The 17,548-nt window shown below is 39.2% G+C and overlaps 1 protein-coding gene across 2 annotated transcripts; it reads right to left on the bottom strand.

Moving 5' to 3' along the window:
- Window positions 1-2,448: 2,448 nt before the first annotated feature.
- LOC118507790 (calexcitin-1) lies at window positions 2,449-17,202 on the bottom strand. 2 transcript variants are annotated; one of them, XM_036046827.1, is made up of 7 exons: window positions 17,080-17,202; window positions 11,620-11,709; window positions 10,813-10,865; window positions 10,572-10,691; window positions 6,188-6,264; window positions 5,422-5,557; window positions 2,449-4,774 (listed from the first exon to the last, which is right to left on the bottom strand). In XM_036046827.1, the coding sequence occupies exons 2-7, from the start codon at window positions 11,678-11,680 to the stop codon at window positions 4,664-4,666; spliced, it is 558 nt and encodes a 185-aa protein (XP_035902720.1). In that variant the 5' UTR covers window positions 11,681-11,709; window positions 17,080-17,202; the 3' UTR covers window positions 2,449-4,663. The 2 variants fall into 2 exon arrangements, with proteins under 2 accessions (XP_035902720.1, XP_035902721.1); XM_036046828.1 differs by lacking the exon at window positions 17,080-17,202 and adding an exon at window positions 16,978-16,997.
- Window positions 17,203-17,548: the final 346 nt, after the last annotated feature.

Here is a 17,548-nt window from a genome sequence, read left to right as displayed (position 1 = left end):
GGGATTGAAGTTTAGCCGGACTTTCGATTGCGATTCGATGCGGCCAGCAACGATCTACCGATCTACCTACAGTAGGGTCAATATTATTAAAGCAGCCGAACTGCCGGTACACATTGCATGATTTCGCACCAAACAGTTTTCTGTGTTTATTTTGTGTTTATTTTTAGACAAATAGTATACAGAAATGACTTCAAACTATCTATTTTACAATAACCGAGCAGGCCCGGGATAAGGCGAAATATCAGGGGGGAAATATGTTGGTCATCTTTGTGATTTTTTTTGTTTTGTTTTTAAACCTTTGTATTTAATCAGTACATGCGGTGCTGACAATACGGTTTCAAGCCGTCATATTTAGACAAATAAATAAATAATAAATCAATATGTATCATACAATAATAAAAAACCGCCTATCGCGTTTTGTAAAACAGTTTATTGAAATAAAACTTGTCAAATCGTATCAATATGGCCAGAAAATATAAAAACGTGTTATAAAGCATGCAAATAGCTAGATGTATGTGTCAATGTAAAAAAATTTCTTCATTCCCTCTAATCAGATTAATTACTAGCAATGAGCATGAACATTAATCAAATACTCGTCCACAGTCAAGACACTAAGCTAAGGGAAAGGTAAACAGCCTATAATCGTTAGTTTTCCCGCTCGACTTCCTATCTTGAGTCTATGTGCGTTATTTTTGTGAGCAATACAATGAAAAGTTAAAAAAAAAGATAGGTTTAATGTGAATAATATTTTACAACCATTAATATGAATCATTAAGAATGGGAAGGAACCGCATGTGTTGCTGTTATAACGAAGGGCTAAATGGAGAACATGATGTTGTCAAGAATTATTTTGCTAGACAGATCGCGTCGGAAATATGTTTCGAACGTGGTGTATTTTGTAGACTCCTTTACGACTTCTTCATGAGAAAACTGTTATTATTGATGCCGATGTGAAAACACTTCCGCACATGTATGCCCTTGGTTGGCAGCGATTAGGAACTGAAATTACGGAATAGAAACCAACACGTACGGGCATTTTCTCGCTTGCGCACATGTTTTTCTTCAATCGAGAAAGTATGAGAAAAGAGTGATTGTGTGAAACTAGATCGCATTACACAAGATCTAGTTTGACGTGTCCGTGATTGATATAATCAAAGCATGGGCAACCAATGCAACTAGCCTCCAGGACACAAAACTGCTTTTCAAAGTACAAGATAATTAAACAAGACCGTCTTTTTTCCGCAAGATAGTGCGAGATAAGCGCCCCATCCAGTCAGACATGTAGCTTAACGTGCGGAGAGTTTAATCGTGCACATCAAACTTATGTGCACTGACACTTACGATTCGATCAAAGGTAAACTACAATTGCGAAACATTATTTTGGCATGAGAAATAAAACTTTACGTACGAATGAAGCTTGATTACATGAAAACCGCTATGACACTCCTCCTGGGCTACGGATCTTAAAAAATAATCTTACTGTAATTTCAACAATTTAATTCATTCATTAGGATACTTTCGAACGTTTCGTTTTTTCACAAGCGAGAAAAGATTATCTTGCCAGTAAAAATCGTCTTCACTCAAAACCCACGTCCCTATTGTATGGAACGTTTATAGTCTCGCCAGTACATACATACGCCCTCGCGGAGAATAAAATGCTCACAAGTAATGTTGGGCTCGTATGTGCCGATGGAGCACCAGGTACAATGACGAGCTCCTCAAATTGTACGGCAATCTTACTATTGTGCACCGAATCAAACTGATAATGCTCGGCCGACCTATCAACATGATAATTGTATAGGCGTCAAGCAGATGTGTAAGAAAAACTTATATTCTTGACAAAGAATTATTCGAAAGGCTTATGTTTTAATTTTTGTTCATATCTTAAACGATTTGCTGCAACAAACACAAATTTCTTTCATCGTAAATCATTCGAAAGCTGCTCTTTCTCTTTAACATTATCCATTTTCCGTCTGCACGCAAATACACGAATGAGAGGCCGAAAATATACCTTAAGATCAATGTACAAGTCACAAAGCTCGCATAGCACTCTGCAGTGTTTATTTTAGCTAATTTATTCGTGTAATTTGCTTGTATGATAATGTATGGCTTTAGGGCATTATTTGACAGCGAAGGTTGAACGATTTTCATGTGGAACCATATTTTGCTAACAGCGTCGTTCCAAATAAAGTAATTAAAGCAACGATGCAGCAACGCATTTCAATTTCATTCACCGACGGTGGCCCAGTTATCCCACTGTGAAAGTGGTTTAGTGCATTAAATGTTTTACTTGCTATTGATTGCTCGGTGCAGATTTTATATTTATCCACTAAAATGCACTTGTACAAAAGAAATGTTAAGACAGTGTTGTCTTCTGGACCATTGTAACAAGCTGAGTAAGGAATTATTTTTCGGAACCATCGCGTTAAAACACAGAACCAATTTGTCTTATCCACATAAAACACTTTTATTATTCACCAAATTTTGTTTGACAGATTGTTGTTTTCGGCAAATCTCATAACATTCAACATTAATATATCTATATAGGTTTCTTAATGTGTGTTCGTAGGTAATGATATTAACTCCACGTCTGACGAGCTCTCACAGTACATTCGTGGAATAGACATTCAATAGACACGTTCGTTCAATCGTTTAGAAAACTACTACTCGTTAAAGGTAAATCGATTTGGAGCAAGAGTTGATGTACCAATAGTTGAATTGACATTCGAATGGTGTTTTGATGGGTCCATCTCCACATTCCGAAGATGTGTTCCAGTAGGCAACATTTCCAACACGAACGAGATACATTTAATTGACGACCACCACGTTGTCTAGTTTCGTACCGTAGACATAACACCGCACGGTTGCATGGTTTTGGGTTTGCCAGAATGTGGTTGGTTTGATTTTTGCTCTTGATTTTGTCTGCAACATTTGCAATTGTTGCTCTTGCTTCCAATTAATGATCTCAGCTAAGGCCGATTTCCCTGTTGAATCGTTTGAATGCACGCACACGACCCGACTGCACAAATGTACTGATGCTAGGTGTATTGGGTTAGGAAGGTAAGCTAATGTAACGGGCAGAACAAGAAGTGCGGAACAGAAGAAGGAAAGTTGGGTTCTGACCATACTCTTTAAAGTAGTAACAGTAACGCTAGACATGAAGTAGAATGCGAATTCTTTCCCAAAAAACATCTACGCTCGCTCGCTTGCTTGCTTGGCAGAGTTATGAAGTTCAATGTAGGTTTACGATTTCAAAGAGTGGAGTCAAAGCAATAGTTTAGAGAGTGAACATCTTCTTTGTGGACACGGACACAAGATAAGTTAAAAGTTTCGTTATAGATACCTTCAAGTGTTTTTGTGATTTCAGTTAGCAACAAGACAAGGTTTTTCCTTTAAAAACGGTCACAAATTCAGATTATAACATTCACGCTCCTCTAGGTGTCGGATCTACTACACATGCATATGTAATGGTTTTGTTTCATTATTATCATCCAAAACAGAACGCTTCTAACGACCTTACAATCATAAGTTTCGAGTTTCCCATCGTGATTGTTGGATGTTTCCGGTTTTCTTCTAAACAGCATTTTTTTCCACTGTCCTGCACATTGATGCGTTCTTTAGTGTTTCAACACGCGCGCTCCACAATCACGAACAATGGCAAAATTGTCGGTAAATGTCATTCAACATCAATTGTGTATTTTTTCGATTTGTCTACCTATCAAGAAAATCAAATCTGTTTCATTAAATAAGATAAAATGCAAAACCAAACGTTGATTGAATTTTGATTGAAGTCAAACATAATGCCTACAGCTTAAACGCAAATCGGTTCGATCTCCGGCTATAGTTTTTTTACGATCATGTATGATATGAGGTTTGTTTTGTAAAGTGTTGTACGTTGGTTTTTTTTCATTTTTAAAATGTTTTATAATAACTTAGTTAGACATACGAAAACGAATGGAAGCTAACATTCCCTTTACCCATCTCTTCGAATATTCTAGTCTAGCTTTGACGTGAACAGCAAAAAGATAGTAGATATGAATTTATTCGGATTTCCGTGGGGAGACGGCCAACCACTTTTTCCATCTCCTGTTCGTTAAACTCTCTTACAGGTCATGGGAATAGGTAAATGGTTTCAATTCTTAATTCTTTCTTTACGTTTCTTCAAAAGGTTAATCTCTGTGGCTTGATGTTACCTTGCTCTCCAGTAGAATGAATCATAAATAATGTATTTACGTGTTATTTCGCTGCCTACACGCACACATCAATCAAGGACAATCAAGGTTTGCTGCTACTATTGGCGTTGTACGAGCAAAAACATATACCAAAGTAACAAATAATACATTTTAAATAAACAGAACGAAACACAAAATAAGGACAGCAAAAACTAAGACCGCATGATCTGCTTTATTTTGACTAGCATTGTTACCCGTTTACCAAAAAGTGTAAGAAACCGATGTTGGAGCCGCGGACCGCTAATCAAAATTTGTTCGTCGAAACATGTTTGGGAGGGGTAGCATTTGGATAATTTCCCCGTTCTCACCCACGATGCAGGTGTCGTTTGGTTTTATCATCATCAGCATCATCATCATCGTTATCAGCGTCATACTTTCTCCATTATTGGCAATTTGCGGGTCGGTCACATTCAAAGGCGTGTGTGAATCCGTTAAAAAGACGTTTTGCCAAAAATGAAGTTACCGGGTGAGGTTGGATCATCGGATGAAAAGTATTCACGCCATAGCTCGGCAAACTGCTCACGGTTCACCTCCACGGCGCCCTAGGTTAAATACAATTGGGATAAAAAAAACGAAAAATCAGGTGTAAGCAAGGCTCAATTCATGTTAGCTGATAATAATAATAGATGGTATTGCAATTTAAGCTGGATAATCGTCTTGTGGCTGGTTTTAAATTGAACGTATGATTCAAAATATAATTTTAACATATTTGACTGATACCCATCTAAAATCCACATTTTAAAGTATATCATTTCTATAAGCAGCATAATATCCATACCGGTTAAAGAATAAATCATAACCTTGTGGTATGCTTTTTCAATTAAGTTCGGGAACCTTGCCATTGCTCATTGCTTTGCAAGTTGAGTAGCATTGAAACTTGCCTCTAGTGGCTCATAAACCCACATTCCACAGTCTGCTTAGGATGACTGCTAGCGCAGTTCGACTCATAAAATTGAAATCGATAAGGAGAAAAATGTGGCCATTCCCGTCCCGTACCGTAAGCTTTTCATGTATTGCAAGATAAATAGACAGTAAGCAAAAGTCGATTATCCCTTTCAATAGAATCATTGTTAAGAACCCGGTGTGGAAGCGATTAAATTATCTGCTTCCGTTTTCGAGAACTACGCTGGCCTCCCGTCTATCTCCCTCCCCCTCCCCCTCCCCCTCCCCCTGGTCCGTTGTAACAAACCTTTGACATCTTCTTGAACGCCTCCTGGCACTCATTTTTATCAACACCGTAGCTGGAGCACACAATCGAAAATTCATCACCGTCGATTGTTCCGTCGTGTGAGGCATCTTCGAGGTCAAACATGAAGTTCATGTATCTGAAATTGAAGGAAAATGTTTAGCCAGTGCCCAAGGAAAAATTCAGTTGAATAAACATTCGACGCTGAAAATAGTTAAGCAAAATTAAAGCTTTAAACATCCATCTTTCTTGTTTCTTTGCAAAACATTTCAACTGAAATTGATTTCGTTTTGGCTTGCAGCGACCAACACAGCTCAACAATGCTACTGAGCTATCCCGTTCCGTATCCCGGTTGTCCTACACTTCATCTTACCGGTGACATAAATCATTTTCCCATTGTTGCTAGTTCTTGAGAAATCAGATTTATAAACGGATTTAATTTATACTCGCTTACCGACAGGTACTATTCCTCTTGGCAAACATCCGTTTCGCATGAACTCACTTAATGTCTTCGTTCACAAAGGAAAGATATAGCACGGAGGAGTGCATTTTACATCCTAAATGTCGGATTCCAGCTACAGGGACTGGTTCAAACTCATGGTAAATGATTGTTTTACATGCTTAACCTTGTTAATTCTAAATTTCATCTGTAGAATGATGAGCAAATGCAGGTACTCAATTTTAATTTTCTATGGATATTTAATTTATAAGGAATTTTATAAAATTTCAAAAAAATAGTTTAGTAAACAGCGCACACGCGAAAACATACCTCAGCTGCCAGTCCATGACAGTGCTTGGGTCCTTGGCGTAGGCATCCCACATGTTGCACCACTCATCAACGGATACCTGAAACGGGAAACGTATTCGTTCAACAACTCGTTCTATGTTTTACATAAGCTGGATTAATGTTGATCCTTCACTCGGGCCGCCCAATTTCTAGCAGCACACACAATTATTGTGCGTAGCGTGCAATAGGTGCTTATAATGTACCTAATCATACGCTAGTTAAATCAGCTATGATGGAGAAGCTTGTCTACTTGTCACATCAAGATCATCTAACTCAAAATTTCAGCTATTCAAAACACACACGCACACGTGAGTGTGTAAAGAGTATTTGAATTGTTCCCGGATCCTATTACGGTAGCGGAGAATGCATGGATACCACACGCATTGCGCAAAAATTCTGCTTCTTTTCATCCACATATTTGTCACCCCGTCACATCTGCACATTTTTGGAAAATGTTTCACCCTAGCTGTGGTCATTTGAGTTTCGGAGGTTTAATTTTCTAGCCAGTAAAAGCGATGCCCTGATTTATAAACAGAACACGTTCGACCGCTACGCATGGGCTTACCTTGTTTCAAAATGTGTGCCGCTGGGAGTTCTTTGGCACGATTAATTTAATATATCTGCTGGCAATGTTCCAGCTTTGATTGTACCAGAGACTCTACCAGAAGATTGTACGGTTTGTACGCCATTTGGCCGCCATGTTTTTTGAGCGATGAGTGCCGAGAAGGGGAGCGCCAAAAAAGACACACGCCAAAATATGGTACAGGGACAAGTGACCGCATTAATCGCCTCCGAATGGCAAACAAGTTGCACATACATAGATAGCCAAACTCTATATTTGTGAGCAGCTGAACCATGGATAGTTGCAGTAGATTAGTTTGCAAACATGGGTTTGGCGTAAAATCTCCTCGGTTTTATGGAAGAGTATTGCTTATACACTCCGAAAAGGTGATTTTGCAAAGCGATATAGTATATAGTACTGAACATAAATATCTGTTCTGCCTTTCCAAAGTTCAATAACTCAAACAGAAGAAATGTCTTGTTCAAACAAGCTGGCTGTCTGTACAGGAAAGTTTAAGCTTTTGAATCTTCTCGCCCAATCATGCATATGAAAGTGCATCATTCAACCCAGCACAAACTACTGAAAAAACTCTCATATGGAACCGAATACCCTCTGGCCGTAACCTAACTTTCCCACCAAGCTAAGACACCGGCGAGCATAAGAAAAGGTCCAAACTAATAAACGGCATCTTTCCTTAAAGGGACATGCACACTCTCATTGTACTGGATTTTCCACGTTTACGGTGCAACGAGTGATCTTGGCCTGTCTGTCTCCATAAACCAGCATGTCTTGGAATTATATTACGTAGCCCCGAATTTTGGCCATGCTCCGTAGACGCAAGGACGCGTCCCAGTGGGATCTGTGCCCGCGACAACCCAGCAGCTATTCTCCTGAGTATCGTATATGGGCTACGGGGAGTGAATCATGCCCAGTTTATACCTACATAGTAATATTACAACAACATACAGAAAAACAGAAAGTAGTAGTGCTAAGTAGTATGCCTCGAGGGAAAATCTGAGCAAAAAAACAAAAAGTTGGCTAAAGCTATTATTTCAAGTTACATGAATATTGTGTTAAGCTCCGAACGTGCTCTGTTTGAAAAAGGGCTAGTCTGCGACTAAGACTAAGGTCCGTATGCACGTATCAATAAACTGCTTTTACTCTTATTACAGCTCTGCCTGCCGCTGAATGCAACAGAATATACTACAGAGCGGGTTCAAAATAAACACAATATATTATGAAACCCCCGACAACGTATCTATATCGGCAAAGCATCGACACAAACCGAGTTAGTTTGAAAATTCGCTTATCTTTGTGATCTAGGGCATAACGTAGATTCAAGAGCACGTGCCCGTGTGAATTGGCGTTAAGCCTGATTCAAGCACGCTATCAACCGTCGGCAACGTTCTAGCTAGTAGTTTATGAATTCAAGCTTCAATTTTTTCAGCTATTGAAGTTTTACTGCTCAATTACGCGAGAACCTATTGCAAAATAGCTGTAAATTGTATACTGCCGTACGAAAGTGTGGCCAGCTAAGATTACACCAGAACTCCGCACCGTAAATGCCAGACCTGCATCTCCCGAAGCTGCGGCGTCATAAAAGCAGAACGTGAAGAAACTTTTAGAACGCGAAGAAAAAACTGAATAACCCCTCTAAAATATTCTGTTAATTTACTATAAACAAACTACCAAATCCATCACCGTACAAGATTACTTTACATTTCATGAGTTCATATTTTCCGCAGCTGAATCGCCCAGCTCTCTAATCTCCTTTTTTGTTGTAAATAAAAGCACAGAGACAGCTTCTGAAACAGGACAACACTGCAAGCTTCTGCCGGCGAGAGATGCAATCAGATTTCCTTTCCCCTTGCAGGTCCCTTGTACCGTGATAAATATAAGCCCTTCGATGGCTTGCAAAGGGATAGCAAAAATTGCTGACTCGAGTTTCGCGTTTTGCGAATGCGTTCAGCTCCAACCTCATGCACAATTGCAAACCTTGCAAATAGAACTGAAACGCTTGCTGCATCTTGCGTTTTCCTTCACTGTGCACAAATTGCTGGGCCTTATACAGGTAGCGGCACATTTTTATTACTGTGGACAGCGCGAGGAATATCGTCAGGGAAATAAACACGACGGTGTATGGTTGCTGTAAATCTTTTCTATTTACGGATTTTTTTTTGTTTTTCTAGTAAATATGGAAGTATTTTAAATTACAAATTCATCTTTCGCTCTAAACTGGAAAGGAAAGAGCCAAATGGTGGTGTTATGTTTTTGTTGAATTTGAGCACGAAAATCGTTCATATTATTCGTTTGTGCAGAAAATACATGACCCTAAAACACTATAAGATGAAACAGAGCAGCGAATTGAGTACAATGTCTCGATGAAAGTTCGTATCTTCACTACACCTGGTCCTTTCTTCCAACACTGTGTCAGTTATTTGTCAGCATGCAGCACGCGGCGTGGAATAGTCTGCGGCCTGTTGATGCGCATAGCAAAAAGCACGGTGAGATAGAACCATCCAAACCATGAAGTCAACCATCAAATTACGAGATGTACTCACGTGCCGGGAGGTTAGATTGTAAATAAAACAACAAAACTGTCAATATATTCCAACGTTTTGAGCTAACCATTAGCAAATCTTTTTGTCATCAATTTACCATCCTATCATTTTTCATATAAAGCAGCAAAAGCTGGAAGCATTTTCAGTGGCCACTTTAACCATACGACCAAACAAACGTTGAAATTCAGCAGTCATGGTGAGCCTATCGGAAACTGTTTTGCTTTGAGCCTGGGTTCATAATAACACGGAACCCCAAACAAGTGCTCGAAAGAAGTAGTCATCGTGTGCCACGCACTGAGCACAATATTCTACACAGTACTACATAATAGTTGCTCTCGGCCGTACTCAAACTAATCCTCAGATCATTAATCTTCACTTGGTGCGTGATGTCGCGTTCTACAAATCAGAATGCAAAGCCGCGCACACGGTGGAGCTTTGCCGTCTCAAACATACGGTACGTTTCACAAGCACTAAATGGGAGCCCACTTGCTTCACACCACAGTTTGGCGGGGAACTATACGGAGATCCCTTCACCGTCCGTTTGAACCTTTTGCGAATGAAAAGGTGTTAAACCACTGAAATGGTGAGGCTCCACTAAAACTAAGCCCTCGAAATCGGTTTAGACAATCATCCGGTTCAATAATGCTCAACTTTAGCTGCACAAAGTGCTCAAAGAAGTGTACTATCTTACACCCGAGGCTTAGGCGTGTTGCTCTTTGTATCTGCAATGCCAGCAAGTGACAAGTATTTCGTACGTATCATGGCAATTTGAAATCCTTCCTAAATTTATTACATCTGCAAGAACGCATAACGGTCGTGATTCCGGTATACAGTGTGGAAGTAAAGTAACCTCAAACGTTTAAAGTTGAGTTGTGCTTTGAATTTTGAAGGATAGGATTATTGTTCAGCAAGTCCAGTTCGTTAGGTGTTTTATAAGCGAAACAATAAGCGAAACGACTCGCTAAACTTTTCTAACGCACTTGTGGCCACCGCTTCTTGAGTTCTGCCTATATTTGATCTGTCACGCAAAACTCCTCTAGCTTTTTCATTAAACCGCAGCTCGCTCTCAAGTTCCCACCTACACCAACCCCTCCACCCCCTCGTGTTCCACTTCACTCCCCTCCCCACAACACCCCTTTTCTCCCGTACTACGCCCGTTCGAAACGTAGTAGGATGGATTAAAAAAGATTGTACCCTCTTTTAAATTCAAATCAAGGCGAGAAAAAAGAAAAGTTTCGCTTACCTGGCCATCGTTATCTTTATCCGCCTTGGAGCGCAAGCCTTCCCAGATCTTGAACATGCTATCGTGCGTTTCTACATTCTTCGGATTACCAGCTGGCCAGCCGCGAAGTTCACAGATTTTCTGAAAAACCCCCCAGGGAGAAGAAGGAGCAAGCAGCAACGAATATTAGTTTGTATGAACGGTATTGTAATTTGCCGTACAGTATGTGTTACTAGTATTGATTCCTGTGAAGTTTACCCACCTCAATAGCTAATTCGAAATCTTTACGGTCGATTTCCCCGCTCTGGTTGACATCTGTTCAATGAAAGAGTTTGTATTAGCTGGATGTTTTAGTAGATTGAGCACTGACATTGTGCAAATGTTGTGATTATGACGAAAAGGTAAAGAGAAACCTTTGTCCACATGCTTTTCAAGTCTCATTTCGTTTTTAATAATAAATAGTTATATACCTGGAATAATTGCTCGCTATCTCATTCGTTGCTTGTATTAGTACGGCTAATATTTTTATTTGGCAGCCATACTAAGCGTTATCCATAGAACGCACTTTGGAATTGTCCTTTTAAACATTGGTTTGAGCATAGCGTGTTCAACAACTTATTTGTTGGACGCAACTACAATTCTATGCCTTGACCATCAGCGTAACACGATTCTTCTGTCTGTCTTGAAACCGTCGTACGTTGATGTTATTGAAATTAGGATTGCATTTTGACTTGCTTATTAAATTTTCCGGCACGATTCGCACCAAAATCCATTTTAAATGTCACAGAGCCTGTAAATGTCATCGTGGTGGAGTCGAATGTAAAAAGACGGAACAGCAGTCGCTTAAGCAAGCTAATGTCAGGAAAAATTATTAACGAACATTGAGAGCACCAGCATTTTCTCCTAACAAATTTCTGCATTTGTTGGGGTAAGGAGGTGTAAAAACTTTTCCAGAGCCTTTTGTAATTTTCGTAACTATTTTAGTTCTTTAACGAGTTTACAATGGCCCGTACAATATATCTTCTAACCGCTTGATGGTTAGTTTGACCTAAGGCAGAGCGGTACTTACCAAAGAATACGTTGAACACGTACAGCAGCTTCTTCTTGCGGAAGTCTGAGATTGGCGACATTTTCAGTTGATTATTGCTGTTTTATCGATCTACAAGTACACACACACACACACGAAAAAGGAAAGGCTTCAAAATCAAGCTTTGGGCAACAATTATTCAACAATGTGTTTATTCTGATGATTTGAAAAACCTCTATTTTATTATTTTTGAAGAATTCAAAATAAAGAAAAGCATTAAGGTAAATGTTCATGTTGTAAGGTAAAACACTTTTTCAGTCTATATTCAATATTCGGCCATTTTTAAGAATCGGCTACCTGCTTATACTATACTGTACCCTGTGTGTTCGTATCGAAAATATAAATCTTTTTCAAGTACCTACTTCAAACAATATTCCAGGTATCGTAAGCAGCATTAAATGGATTCAAGAGGTAGAAATGGCTTATTTTCCATAGAGATCATAACGTCAACAATTTAGAACATCAGGAGCAGAAAAGTGACGGTCGAAAATGGTCCCCTTGGCCGATCGTTTGCCTTTTAATGGTGAGCTATTGGTGAGCTGCACAACGTTTACCCGTGTTTTTTCTGAATATGATTTTGATGTCTTTGAAAATATTAAACGGTGACGTGTGTTGGAATTTTGTTGCTATCTTTTGTCCGCTGTTGAAATATTAATACAGAATGGTTTGAACCAATGTTATCTTGCCTCAGTATCGAATATAAATAAACAGAACCTTTTACAAATGTTCTTATGTTTTATTACTTCTGATGATTGCCATTTAAATCGTCACACTACCATCTGCAACGTCATTCATTCATTCTATCTGATGCCAACACGTCTTTGATATGGTTTTTATTTAGCTTAATTACGTTCGACATTCCGTCGCTGGAGCGCCTGTTTGTTGAGTGCGGTTATTTTATTTATCCACCCAATGCAATTTGTCCGCACTAATTGATGGCAATTCAATTTACAGTATACTTTTAACAATATACTCCGATAACAGGGCCCGTTGAGATCTCCATCATGGGATATGAATAATCATCCTTAATATAATTGATTACTCTTTAGACAGATCGACAGCACGAGACGGGGGAATACACAGCGTGAGTGTTATGAACATTCAATATTTCAATGATTAATTGATGCCATGCGTACACTGTCCCCGTACTCGGTATTGTTTTACATATGTTCCAGTTGGATTAATTGTTCAACTGCTGCTTTAAATTGCGGCACAATGCAGCAGTACCGAATATGCCCTCGATTGGTAAAACATTCATGGACAGATGCAGCAGAAGTGTATTAAATGTCGAAGCATTGTCGACTGTCAGAGTACATTGAGTAAATGAAGCATAGTCCCAATTCCATTTTAAAACGCATTTCTGAAACATCATTTTTCTCCTTTTTAAAGCATCAAGTGATGATTTTATTCTCTACTTAGCCACCTTTTTCAAAAGCATGCAACATTAACAGTGAGTAAAGGATTTAAATCCAGTAAGGAGCTAAAGCACATTTTATACTATTTTAAACTAAAGTTTGTCAATGTTTCTCCCCTGGATTTGGTCAGTATTTCAGCGTCGTGCAACATTTCTGTTTTGCGTGTTGATGTACATGATTAGTTTACTACCTGTCGTTAATTGTACGCTCTTTAAGTTCTCATTAAATAGCTTAAAAACATTCTGAAAGAGAGACTAGGAAAACTTTTAATTGCTTTCTTAAGCGAAGCAATCAATCGCAAATGAAAACTGGCAGTTTGCCTTTCATTTTTGCGACCGGAAGGTTTTCAAATTTATGCTACGTTTTGTTTTCTTTTCACGATATGACCGAATGTTCCAACAAAAAGGCACATAATACAACATAATGGTATCAAAGTGGTAGCAAAAGGATACGAACTTGTTATAAACTGTTCATCGACTTCTTGAATATAATAACAAAGATCGAAAAAACGAAGGTGCACTAAGTTAAGATGCAAAATGAGCCATAATCAAGCAATGTCTAGGACTGCAGTTGTACGGCCTGATTGCTCCTGGCGAACAGCTAAATTTTAATTCGAATAGCATTATTTTTGTACAAATTAAAATTGATCTTACGGCAACCAGCGGCAATACAAGCGGCCGGGCAACTAGCCAACATTTTCACCATATCGATCGGGGTAAAATAGGCTTTAAGTGCCACAAGCAGCCATTTCAGTTTAACCGTGCACTATATGAAAATTGAAGGTCTTTTGGAGCAACGAAATAATTTAATGATCGATATTTCAAACAATCTTTGAATATTCTAAGATATTTTCTCTCCATCCTCTTTGGCACCCCAGGAAATCTGCCAATTACGGGACTTAAAATACCCGCTGAATAGTCGTCAGGGATGCAGCGTTCGGGGAATCAAGTGGAATTTGGTACCAGTCCGTTCGTGTTGGTAAACGACGTCGCTACCAATGCCAGCCATGCGAGCCGACCTCCAGCACAGCAGCTCTTGCTAATATTCCTTTCATCAATTTCAAAAGACTGTATGTAGTAACATTCCATTGTGTGTAGCATCTGGTTACGTGCTTACGTTTTGTGCTTAAAAAACCCAAACGGATTTTATAATCTTTTCCACAAATCTCAGCCTTTCTGAGTGTTTCATCCCACTACTTCGATACGCTCGTATTCAAGCATCGTGTGTACAGATTCGGTGGCAGACAATCTGACACCAATTAAATGAGTTTTATTCCCACGGGACTGTAACTCTGCACAAGGAATGGAATAGCAACTTATCGGTTTCTAGATAACGCTAGATAATGAAACTAGTATCCTCTCGTTGGAAGATCCTTTCTCTTGCGCTGAAAAGACAGCAAATGTTTGTTCTTTGGCTTACGGATCACTTCATACATACCAATGCTGAGACTTTAATTGAAGCAAGATCTTTACGTTTTAAAAACGTTGGTAAATGTGTATAATAGCATTTGCTAAAAGACGTACCAATTCACTTACCAACAATTATAATGAGAATTTTTTTTCATTAGTTCTAAACTAATGTTCATGAATCGTCAGACTTGATGAAATTTAGAACGCTCCTTGCCACCGTGTTAGACCATGATCATGGCAGTGCATGCCGTTATTAATTAAAGCCTTTGAAGTGCTTTTTTATTTCATTCGAGGCGAAACTTTTTGACATGGACAGCATATGAAGCTGTTTAATCGGAGCGATAATAAACATATAACTAAACCGGCCCAAATTCAAGGGCCATGCAGTAGTTCCACATACATGTTCTCCGCTGGTGAATGTATAGTTTGAAAAGCACCGTTTTATAAAGCGAAAAAAGGCTGTGTAGCTTCTTTCTTCATTCTCCAGATTCAACACAGCGAGCGGCGAGAAGGAACACTGCAAGTGATGACACCTGGCACGTAGATGAATACATTTCACGTCACCGTGAACGGATGAAGGCATACATAGCTCAATCTATCAGCATCGATTGACGAGTTCAAACTTGGCGCCCAAAATGTGTTAAACCGTAAAGCCAGGTTGACCTGACGGATAACAGTGACAGTATAAAGAGGAGATTGATGATAGTGTTTGCGTTTACCTCCTATCACCTTGACCATATTGTATCCAGACAAAAAATCAACCAATGTACGGAATGTTTTTTGGCCCTGGTTTGCACGATTAACATAGCCGAGTATATCCGATAAATAGTACGTGGCTGAATGTCAAGAACAAGCTCGCTCGCTCTCTCTCTCTCTCCCTCTCTCTCTCTCTCTCTCTCTCTCTCTCTCTCTCTGGCTAATATTGTGAACCAAATTTTCATTTTATTTAGATTTGTTAGCTAAACGGCTCGGGAAAAAGGTTTAACGAAAGAGTATGTGATAGTGCTTGCTAATGCATTATCATCCGCAGTACCTCGTTTTCTGCGTCCTACAGTTTTGTCATTCAGATCCTATCGGCTACCGCACAATGCAACCACACATTGTCTTTCTCCACGCCTTCTTTCGATGCGATAATTAGCAATCCCTATACTAAGCTTGAAAGGATTAACAATTATCGAGGCACCAAGCTAGGCCGCATGAGTGCGCAATCGGGAGGGCGCTCCCGTGTTCTATCTTTAGTCCTTCACGCTATCTATTTCTACTTTACGCTCATCCTCAATACGCTACTGATGTGGGGCTGTCTGTTATCTATTGGTCTGAGTATTGATACCCAAGCTTTTTTTTTGCTTTCAGCTGGTTTACGTTCTACGACATGTAATGTAACCGATGTTTTGTTAAGCTTTTACAATGTACTCTTTCTTACTTGTTCTTTTCTTATAATTACTACGTAGCAGAACTGCTTTATATTTTCTTATACGAAGGACTGTAATCCAGCTTTTACAGCAAGCACATATTATAAATTCTGTACAATGAGACTATTTGCATTTGGAACCACAATTTTTTGTTAAATACTTAGGATTTTTAAAGTAATTTAGAAATTGTGCAATTATCAATTGCTTAAATTAAGAAACTTGCTAGAAAAAACACATACATCACTCACTCCAACCATAGAATAACACAGACTCAGACACAAACACAACACGAACACCAGGTGGTTCTGGTTGCAGTTCGTAATGATTTGCTGACCCACGCTACTAACTTTTGGGGTGGAGGGGGGGGGGGGGGGGGGCTTTGTCGCTCCGCTATTATCTTGTTTCCTACCTATGTTCGCTAGAAGAAGAGGGTGATTTATAAATTCTTCAGACTGATCGGATCCCATCTATTCCAGCCTGACTGAGGCGCTTTACGGTAAGCACTAGCTATTACATATTTTAACCAAAAAGAGAGACAAAACCGCAAGCGTTTTTGGTTCAATACATTAAAGAGTAATTTAACACCATGAGTATATTTTACATCTTAAAATTTGAATTCATTACTTATATTCAATTTTTAACACACTTTGCGTCTGCTCGACTGCGACACTTCCAGCATAATTACCCTGCAAGGAATAAGTCTTATCATTCAATCTTTGCAATCGTCATCTAATTGAACGTCGCTTGCAATTGGGTCAAAGTGTGTACAACATTTGACAACATTATCTGTAAAGGATTCACTTAACCACCGATGCATTCTATGTATTCTTTAGCCACCCCACGCTATGTTCGCCTGTTCACTTTCATCTCTAATCGTAAAGATATGATCAATGCGACAGTTTAACAATTAAGTATAGCAGTTCGAATAACCACATTTTCACTTTGATAAACACAACAGGTTTAGTACTACTTCTAAAACTCTTTTAGCTCAAACAAAAATGCCAATGGCTATGCCTTCTAATGTTTATGGGACACTTTCTTGTATACCGATCTTCGATGATCGTTATTAAGCTTATTTATGGTTAGAGTAACGATGGGATATACCTATCACAATTAGTACGATATAAGAACGTTCACACACGCACACCCAAAAACCACAGGCACACGCTTCCCAAGGATATGATTTAAAACGCCACTGAAACGTACCGTAGCGTACTCGATGACCAACGCAGATGCACTAAGCTATGAGTTCACTGCTGATATACCTGTCCTTAGTGGAAAAGGCGAAGATGGTATGAACTGTTAACCAGGCACACGAAGAATACGGCAAATTGTCGCACCGCACGGTCGCTTTTATAGGTGCGACTAACGCCATACCCGAGCGATAAGAAACAATGGGTGCTACACTGACGCACGTTATTATGTGCCTACCCGTATGTCAGCGTACGGAGTCAAACGACGCCGACGTCAAAAGGGGTTTTGTTCATTGCATTTTGCATGCCTACTACTTTACGTATTTCTGATAAAAAGCCGAACTCACAGATTTACACTAAAAAGGTTTTCCTACCAGCAAGCCTAAGTAAAAATATTATTCAAAAATTGCATGATTTTCTAACCATTTAGCATCCTCTCGCATGTATAGCGTGGTTGGTGTCGTTTGAACACAAAAACAGCT

Source organism: Anopheles stephensi, chromosome 2, assembly GCF_013141755.1.
Source record: "Anopheles stephensi strain Indian chromosome 2, UCI_ANSTEP_V1.0, whole genome shotgun sequence".
NCBI lineage: Eukaryota > Metazoa > Arthropoda > Insecta > Diptera > Culicidae > Anopheles > Anopheles stephensi.
Note: the sequence above shows the minus strand (reverse complement) of the source record. Positions and strands in the feature narration are given on the sequence as shown.

What these genes read in the sequence shown, in the direction of transcription:
- LOC118507790 (XM_036046827.1), bottom strand. Translation starts at nt 11,680, where the DNA reads ATGTCGCCAATCTCAGACTTCCGCAAGAAGAAGCTGCTGTACGTGTTC. An exon ending in CGTGTTCAACGTATTCTTTG is followed by an intron (nt 10,866 to 11,619) that starts GTAAGTACCGCT and finishes TTCATTGAACAG; the next exon opens with ATGTCAACCAGAGCGGGGAA. An exon ending in CGTTCAAGAAGATGTCAAAG is followed by an intron (nt 4,775 to 5,421) that starts GTTTGTTACAAC and finishes TATTTAACCTAG; the next exon opens with GGCGCCGTGGAGGTGAACCG.